Source organism: Ochotona princeps, chromosome 2, assembly GCF_030435755.1.
Source record: "Ochotona princeps isolate mOchPri1 chromosome 2, mOchPri1.hap1, whole genome shotgun sequence".
NCBI classification, from domain to species: Eukaryota; Metazoa; Chordata; class Mammalia; order Lagomorpha; family Ochotonidae; genus Ochotona; species Ochotona princeps.
In genome coordinates this window covers 17,788,887-17,797,882 of record NC_080833.1, presented here as the reverse complement: position 1 = coordinate 17,797,882, position 8,996 = coordinate 17,788,887, and the positions used below count along the sequence as shown (strand labels likewise).

The 8,996-nt window shown below is 46.9% G+C and overlaps 1 protein-coding gene across 4 annotated transcripts; it reads left to right on the top strand.

The window, feature by feature from the left end:
- Positions 1 to 3,256: 3,256 nt before the first annotated feature.
- RSRP1 (arginine and serine rich protein 1) lies at positions 3,257 to 8,067 on the top strand. 4 transcript variants are annotated; one of them, XR_009247080.1, is made up of 7 exons: positions 3,257 to 3,405; positions 3,622 to 4,074; positions 5,587 to 5,738; positions 6,917 to 7,000; positions 7,275 to 7,443; positions 7,529 to 7,578; positions 7,792 to 8,067. XR_009247080.1 is itself a non-coding variant. In XM_058677009.1 (4 exons), the coding sequence occupies exons 2-4, from the start codon at positions 3,648 to 3,650 to the stop codon at positions 6,115 to 6,117; spliced, it is 588 nt and encodes a 195-aa protein (XP_058532992.1). In that variant the 5' UTR covers positions 3,257 to 3,405; positions 3,622 to 3,647; the 3' UTR covers positions 6,118 to 6,159. The 4 variants fall into 4 exon arrangements, 2 of the variants coding, with proteins under 2 accessions (XP_058532992.1, XP_058532982.1); XR_009247081.1 differs by lacking the exon at positions 6,917 to 7,000 and adding an exon at positions 6,109 to 6,153 and having other exon boundaries at positions 7,792 to 8,066; XM_058677009.1 differs by lacking the exons at positions 6,917 to 7,000; positions 7,275 to 7,443; positions 7,529 to 7,578; positions 7,792 to 8,067 and adding an exon at positions 6,109 to 6,159.
- The last annotated feature ends 929 nt before the right edge of the window (positions 8,068 to 8,996 follow it).

Here is an 8,996-nt window from a genome sequence, read left to right as displayed (position 1 = left end):
GGTCTGTGGGTAGCCTGAGCAACAGCGGTACTGCTGTTTCCTTTGCTGCTTTGAAGTCTGCGTTTTTGGAGGGGACTTTCCAAGATAACTAAAAGGTAAAAAGTAGCCTGTGCGAAGGCTGAGTTGACCAATCCTCTACCTCCAAGTGCTGGTTCGTGTTCCCAATACTCCTCTCCTCTTGCCATCCAGATCCTTGCTTATGACCTGGGATTGCAGTGGAGGATGGCCCAAGGCTTTGGGACCCTGCACCTGTGTGGGAGACCAGGAAAAAGCTCCTAGTTCCTGGCTTCAGATTAGTGTGCCATTTGTGGCCACTTGGAGAGTGAACCAATGGATGGAAGATCTTTCTTTCTGTCTTTCCTTCTTTTGTAAATTTGCCTTTCCAATAAAAATAAATCTTAAACATACAAACAAAAACCTTAAGATAAAAATGAGAAACCAGCCTAGTGGCTTGAGGAAGGCCAATTTAGGTGACCTGATGTGCCATAAAGAAGTATCCAAGTGGATGGAATCATTGTAGATAAATCATGCATTCCAAAGAAATCAGATATAGGTCCAATTGCACAACGCAAGGACCTCCAGCATCTGTGTGCTCACTGTAAGATCCCCAGGAAAAAAATCTTGCATGTTAAGGATGTTTCACAAAAAGGTTGATGAGTAAGGGGTTAACAGCCAGAGCTGTTTTTTTCTAAGCGCATTGATGTCATTGGCTAGGCTGACAGGTGCATATCATCCACTGGGGGAGTGTGCTCTATATGATCCTGTTCCATTAGTTGTAAAACACAATGGCCTCATGGCACTATATCCTCAATATGGGCACCTGTTGTTGGGATGAGGATGAAAGTGTCCTTTACACGTGCCACGTCACCATTGAGTTATTGACTCGAAGCTGAAAAATCCAACATGGTCAAGCAGAGGCAGGGGGAGACTTGGGACAGCGGGATACAGCCTAGATTACAGCACATGGAACCTTTGAACAGGTAGTCTTATAGTGTTTGTAACAGACTCTTATATACAATTTCTCCTTTTTCTTTTTGGCGCCAATTGACATTCTCATTATTCTTTTGTTGGTGACTTTGCCATTCCTGAAGTCCAATTCCTCGTGAAGATTGCACAGTGTCTCAAGATTGAGGTGTATATAATTAAGACAGCTCGTTTGAATGTGGTTTGTTCCCCAAAGGCTTATGTGCTAGAAGTTTGCTCAACCAAACGTGGAACAGTTGAGAAGTAGAGTCTAGTGGAAGGTAATTGGGTCATAGGGACATCAACCTCATTAACAGATCAGTGCACCCTTCAGGAATAGGTCTGATCTTGTGGAACTAGATTTATTACTATGAGAATGAGTTGCTATACACAACCTTAGAACTTCCCAGAAATTCCGTCTTTGTAAGTTTTCTAGTCTCGGAGATTTTGTTACAGCAACACAAAACTGAGCAAAACAGCAGAGGCAGACACGGAAGAGTTATACTGCTGTGCAGAGCATCAAGTAGCCATCGGGCATGTGGGCATGGACGTAACTGTGTTCCTCCCAGTCACCGGGGCACCAGGCCATCCTTGCACCTGTGTGGGTCATCAGGCCTGACACTGCCAGGCACACATCTGTATGTGTGTGCTGTTTGTTCTTCATGGCTTGCACCAACATAGAAGCCAAATGACACAGTGCCAGAGTGTTCACAACTCTCTGTGGTGGCTGCCATGAGCCAGAGCCATGAGCTTCCTGGTGCTGTTCCACAGAGCCTCTTCACGTGCTGTCTTCATGCACTGAATAGATGTGCTGAGCTTGAGCTGAAGGGGTGCCTCACACAAACCTCCTATATGTGTGCCACAGCACCCACCCAGGAAACCATCACCCAAAGGACCAGTGGAAGTTACAGCCAAGTTCTCTCAAGGCTCAGTGATGGCAGGCATGAAGGAGTGAGCTCCCATGGGGCAATGACTAACAGGTGGCAGGAATTCCTCGGAGCATCCCCGAAGGCAGGAATATTTACCAATGTTTACACTCATTCCCTTGAATGCTTCACTGATGCCCGCAGCTAATGATTCTACCACAGCTCTTACAGCTCAGACTTCTTTTCTTCAAGATCAATGACTTTGCCTTCTAACCCATAACCATTCTAGAACTCCCCCGTTCCTCTTCGCGCCTCTCACATTGTCGGACAAGCTCTCTCCAATCCCATCTCTGCTGGAAAGAACTCCACTTACCCCCCACAGCATGGGAGGCGCTCTGGGAGGAGTGCCGAGTCTTCACCGCCACCAGCTGCTTCAGGGTGTGTCCTGTCCAGGGTTATGTTGACCTTGGCCTCTTGGATTTCCAGGAGTACTGCAACTGCTTTGACATCTTATTGGATGGTTTCGAGGTACAGCTTTTAGTTGAAAACCTGGAACCCACATACATGTCCCTGAATAAAGAGAAGGATGGGTGATAGGGTAAAGTCTGGTCCTTATGGCATATTAAACAACTAATAAACATGATATATGGTTCATCTCAGAGGATATTGATTACAAATGTCTTCTTTTTAAAAGATTTATTTTTATTACAAAATCAGATATACAGAGAGGAGGAGAGACAGAGAGGAAGATCTTTCGTCCCATGTTTCACTCCCCAAGTGAGCCACAACGGGCCGGTGCGCGCCGATCCGAAGCCGGGAACCTGGAACCTCTTCCAGGTCTCCCACGCGGGTCCAGGGTCCCAATGCATTGGGCCGTCCTCGACTGCTTTCCCAGGCCACAAGCAGGGAGCTGGATGGGAAGTGGAGCTGCCAGGACTAGAACCGGCGCCCATATGGGATCCCAGGGCGTTCAATGCGAGGACTTTAGCCGCTAGGCCACGCCGCCGGGCCCTACAAATGTCTTAATTTGTTTAACAGGACCTGCCCAAGGATACCGCCATCTGCTTCCTGAAGCAGTGCCTGCTCTCATCTCAGGTACAGGCGCCTGGACTTGCACTAACTTTGGTTTGGGGGAAGGGTGGTTCTTGGCGGGCCCCACAGCTACCCCGGAAGAGGAAGAACCAAGAACCTTAGGCCAGCTGCCAGGATTTCAGAGCTCAGCATTGGGCACTCAGCGGCGCGTGCGCACATTAGACTTTCCGCGGGGAGGGACGGCGGGAAATGGGGTGAGGTGGGCGGGGCTAAGGGAGGAGGCGGGCGGCGGTTGGGCAAGAGACAGGCCGCGGCCACCATTTATCTTCTATGCGCCTGCGCACGTCTGCGTCCGCCTGCGCCTTCTCGTACTTTCGACACGTCTGCAGACGTCCTTGTCATTTCGCGTCGGGACGTCGGCCGTGTGGTTGACCAGAAAGCTGTTGGGAAGCAGGCGCGGGAAGCGCCCGTTTGTCGCAGGCTCCGAAGGGAAGGCCGCAGTTGGCCTTTGTCTCAGCCCCGAAGGAGGCGGCAGCGCCCGGCGGTGAGTGTTCGGGTGACTGAGCGTCCCGGCCGCGCAGCTCGGGCAGGCGGAGCGTGGCTCCGCGGCGGGGGCGGGAAGGCCGTGGTTGGGAGCGCGATCGGGGCGGCGAGGCCGCGGGGCCGAGCGGGGACGCGGAGGTCTCGCCTGCTTCCCGGGCCGGCGCCGCGGCCCATCCCTTCCGGGCGCTGACCGGCTTTGGTGTGTGTTTGCGTACAGGCTTTCTGCGTTTCCGGGGAGGCGACATGTCCGGCTACGTGAGCGCCCTCTGGCCCGGCTCTCCGCCGGACAAAGGCTCGCCGACCACGTCGCGCTCGGGCCGCTCGAGCCGCTCCTCGTCCGGCAGCTCGCGCGGCTCGAGCCGGAGCCGTAGCAGGTCCCGATCCCGCTCCCGGAGGCGCCACCAGCGCAAGTACCGGCGCTACTCGCGCTCCTACTCGCGCAGCCGCTCGCGGTCCCGCAGGACCGGCCGGTCTCCCTGGCGGGGCCGCTCCCGCAGCAGGTCGCGCTCGCGGGGACGGTGGTCGCGCCGACGGCCGCAGCCCCCGGTGGCCCGCGCCCGCCGCTCCTACGGCTTCGCACGCGCCGTGTACCCGGGGCAGCGCGGCCGGCGCAGGGGCAGGTCCCGCAGCAGGTCACGCAGTCGCACCCCGTTCCGGTTGAGCGAGAAAGGTGAGTTGTGGGTCTGGGAAACGGCTCGGTGGGTGGGTGGGTAGGGGTGACTGTATTGGTGGCAAAGGAGACTTTGGACTGGCACTGTGGCGTTGTGTATTCAGCTGCTGCCTCTGGTGCCGGCGATGCGGGTTGGGGTCCTCGGGGGGGGTCCCTGCACCCACCCCGGGGACCTAGAAGAAGCTTCTGGCTTCAGCCTTAGTCGTGGGGCCATTTGGGGAGTGAACCAGCTGATGGAAGATACCATTCTCCGTCTCTCTTTACAATTCTGCTTTTGAAATTAAACAGATCTTTAAAAATGTTTTTACAATTTCTTTGGGCATCGAGTATTGTGAATTAAATTTCAGCTGCTGGTGTTGATGGCTTAGGATGGAGGAAACCTTTTCTCAGGTAGCTTGTTCTTAGTGTAGCCTTTTATTTATTGATTTTTTAAGATTGATTTATTTTTTATTACAAAGTCAGATAAACAGAGAGGAGGAGAGACAGAGAGGAAGATCTTCTGACTGATGATTCACTCCCGAAGTGAGCGCAACAGCCGGCGGGAACCAGGAACCTCTTCGGGTTACCCACGCGGGTGCAGGGTCCCAAGGCTTTGGGCCATCCTCCACTGCTTTCCCAGGCCACAAGCAGGGAGCTGGATGGGAAGTGGAGCTGCCGGGATTAGAACCGGCGTCCATATGGGATCCCGGGGCGTTCAAGGCGAGGACTTTAGCTGCAAGGCCACGGCACCAGGCCCCTTAGTGTATGTAGCCTTTTAGAGGCTACTGACTTATGTTTAATGTGCAAAGTTAATTTTTTTCCCATTTTCATGTTTGACAGACCTAGAGAGTGCCCACGTCTGCTGGCTCACTGTGCAGATGCCCACTCTAGATGCTGCAGCCAGGATCCCAGAACTCAGTCTAGGGCTCCTGTGTGAGTGGCTGCTGCTCCCCAGGGGTGCACTGTGAGCGTAGGGGCTGGGAACATGCAAAGGAAGCTAGGTGCTCTGTCGAGGAGATGGGGGGGGGTCCTCACGGGCTAAAATTTGGACTTCTCCTGAATGTTTAATCATTCAGTGAGCTTTTGAGTTGGAGAGAATAGTACCAAAACATGTTTTAGTTATCAGTAGTGAAAAAAAGTGAGTTATCCAATATCTTATAACTTCAGTTTTGCTTAGGATGGGATCATGGAATGGAAAAATTAGGTACAGTACAGTTGAGGAAGTGTGTGAGATGTGGACATTGTTATTTTCAGTCAAGAGGTTGATGGATATATGTTAAAGGTCTTTTAATTCTTAGGTGTAGAAATAAGCATTTGATGAGAAAGTAACAACGTAAAGTAGTTGATCAGAAGAACTGAAGGCTACTTCTGATCACTTAGGAAAGTTTATTTTCCTCAGCAAAGAAATAGATAAGGGGATTTTGTTTCTGTGAATATAATTGTATGAGTGGAAAGTAAATAAAACACAACTTTCACATTCCTTTATATTGCTATCTTAAGCAGAAATAACAAGTGTCTGTTTTTGTCTTATAGATAGAATGGAGTTGTTGGAAATAGCAAAGGCCAATGCAGCAAAGGCCTTAGGAACAGCCAACTTTGACTTGCCAGCCAGTCTCCGAACACTTTCAGCGACCAAAGAAACAAGCCATGGAACAGCTGTGTCACAGGATGGAGCAAAGTCCGAGGTAAGCACCTTTGGCTTGCATCAACGAGATCTTTAGAAAGCTTCGGGGAAAAGAACTGATGAGCCATTTTCATTTACATTAGACTGTATCTCCTGGAAATTCTAGCCATATGTGATGTCTTAAAACCAGCAGATGTGTCAGGAACAGATGGGATCATGTTCAGGAAGCTTACTCTGTTTTCAGTTACCACAGTGTTGGTGTCACATGTTGTAGCTGGAACACTGGTGATTTGTATTACCAAGATTTTACAATTCCAGTGTTTCTGTGGTCTTCAGAGTATTTATCTGTAGCTTTTGTTTACAACATTATATTCCCACAGATCTCTGTTAAACATACAGTATAGTTTATCTGCTTTATTTCTGTCTTATAGAAATCATGAATGTGCTCTCCAGACATTGATGAAGAAAATCTGTTGGTAATTGGTACATGGGCTAAAGCATCAAAGGTTTAAGCAAGTTTACTTAACATTCCTATTGGTTGATCCATTCCATGTGCATGCTAGAATCAACAGACATTGTTTGCATATGGTATTCCAGAGTTTGGAGAACTAAGCAGAAGTATGCTTTGTAACGGTGGGCATCTCTGTTGTAGATGTCCCTTTCATAATACATGCAATATATTCCAGATGTTTTAAGAGATTACAGAAGAGGAAGCCTGCTTCATTTGAAGATAAGCTTATTGTAATTCTCCAGAAATATGCAGGTGTGCATTGGCAGATTGCACTATACTTTGAAGTTAATAAACTCATGACTTTAAAAGGTCTAGGGTAGAATAAAAATCAGTTAATGTAGCAAAGATACTGCAACTAAATGACCTGTCATTGGAACCCAGGTGTGGGTTTGCTTGGTACAGGTAGACAAGGTTTTCACTTACTGTGTAAATGATTAGGTTCTCAACTGGCAACTGAGTTTCTTGAAACTAGTTACATCCTGGTATGACTTTGTTACTAGAATTGGTAACAGGGGAATACATTATGAGGAACTGTGCCTTTAATTCCGTTTTCCCAAATGGAAGAATCAGCAAAGTTTGATGTTGCTCAAGCTGTTACTATGTAATGTTAGGTCCAGTTTTATTGTATCTTACTATGTATTTCTTACATGCTTGGACTGATTTTTACAGTACTTGTTAATGAGGGAGGAGTATATTCTTAAAAGAAACTTGTTCTTTGGTTTATGTAGATGTCAGAAGAGCTAACAAAAGGTGGATTTTAAAACCTCAATGAAAAATCTTCCCAGCAGAAAAACATAGCTTTTAGCCCTAATGTAGGTATATGCAAGTATTGGCTTCTCAGAAATTGGATGTAGAATTTAATTAGGAGTGTTACTGATTCCATCTTTCTGGTGATAGTCACACTTTGAGTAAGATTTCCCCCTGTGGCTCCTTGGAGTTTCTTTACAGTTTGAATCCTAATACAAATAGGGCATGTTTAGAATTTAATTGATGGTATCTTGTCTCTTAGATGGAATTATTTAATATAATTTGTGAGAAGCAAATAAATATATCTTTCAGAAGCTGATTGCACTTGTTTTCTTCCAGAATTCTGTAGCAAAACCAGTACACAACATGGATAAAGCTGTTGCTGAAGAAACTTCTTCAGGATCACCACCAAAGATTAATAAGAAAAAAAGTCCGTATGAGCTGTGGCTACCTGTCTGAAAGAAGAAATCTACAAACTAAGATTGCCTAAAATTGCACTTTATTGCAAGTTTGTAGCATTATTCCATCCCCTTTGAGCAATTTAGTAGTAATTATTGTACACAATTTTAAGTAATTAAATGTTGATATTCTAGGTTTCTCTTGCATCATATGAGCATACAGATGGACCAGAGGTTACATACAGGTGGGAATCTTTGTACATATACTTGTAAATATTGTATAATAACAGTTGTACAGAAGTGAAATTTATAAGAAATCAATAAACTTTTATATATATTTGTTAATAAATTTTTAAATTTCATTTAATGCAGAAGCATAAAGAGGCATTTTTTAATATCAGTATTTGTTATTTGATACTTATGTTGAAAGACAAAGACCGAGATCTTCTTTCTACTAGGTCAGTAATGTATATGGAAAGAAAGATGGAGATGTGTCAGCTGGGTCACTCTGCAGATGGCCACAGAAGGTGGGACTGGGCCAGGCTGAAACCAGGAGCTTCTTCCCAAGCAGAGGCTTGCATTTCATCCCGAAAGGAGAGGGGAAGCACTGCAAGTCACTGCACCTGGACCTTTAGGTGTGAATTTGCGCCTGTCGGGGAACAGTGTGGCAAGCACAGAGGGAAAGGTGGTTAGTGAAGGGACCTGAGGGGGAAATTGTCCTGGCTTGACTGTGGCTTTTTTTTTTAAGATTTATTTATTTTTATTGCAAAGTAGATATACGGAGAGACAGGAAGATCTTCTCTCTGATGATTCACTCCCCAAGTGAGCGCAACAGGCGGAGCTGAGCAAATCCAAAGCCAGGAGCCTGGAGTTTCTTCCAGGTCTCCCACGTGGGTGCAGGGTCCCAAGGCTTTGGGCCGTCCTTGACTGCTTTCCCAGGCCACAAGCAGGAGCTGGATGGGAAGTGGAGCTGCCGGGATTAGAACTGTTGCCCGTATGGGATCTCAGCACATGCAAGGGAAGAACTTCAGCTGCTAGGCCACGCCACCAGCCCCAGGCTTGACAGTGTTTAAAATAATTCCTTGAAAATTTGATTAAAAAATAGCCTTCCAAATTTTACATTCCACTGTGCAGATATGCTTGAGAGATTTGAAGGACATGGAGTCATCCTAAACTAAGAGTGATTCCATTTTTATTCCTCTTCAACCTAATCAGGTTGAATGAAAAAGTTTGAGCCACAAATAGGTTTTAACACCTTTACAAAGCTGTGATAACCTGTATCTCTTGTGACCACAGAACAGAGGTAGGAAACATCTTCAGAAGGCAGCCAGTGAAACTACAACTGAAACTCTTGAAGAACAATGTTTTCCAAATCAAAGGTAAACACCCCACCCCCCTGCAACCCACTACCTCCCCATAAAACATTGGACTGGTAAAAAAGAAAGAGAACCTGTAGATTTTAGAAGAGTTTAAAACCCATTTTAATAGTTACATTAAATGGTAAAGGGCATATGGTAAAGGGAGTTTACTGTGTAAACTCCCAGTGTGATTCAAAGGGACCTCCAACCCAAGTGTGGTCCATGAAATTCAAGTGTTTAGGTCACAAAGGTAGCAGAATTGGGGCAAGAGAACAAATTTGATTGTCAACTGTGTTTTATCAACA

Bases quoted from the DNA above. Each gene is read 5' to 3' on its own strand.
- RSRP1 (XM_058676999.1), top strand. From the start codon at position 3,648: ATGTCCGGCTACGTGAGCGCCCTCTGGCCCGGCTCTCCGCCGGACAAA. The intron at 4,075-5,586 runs GTGAGTTGTGGG...TTTGTCTTATAG, and splicing joins GTTCCGGTTGAGCGAGAAAG to ATAGAATGGAGTTGTTGGAA. The intron at 5,739-7,274 runs GTAAGCACCTTT...GTTTTCTTCCAG, and splicing joins AGGATGGAGCAAAGTCCGAG to AATTCTGTAGCAAAACCAGT.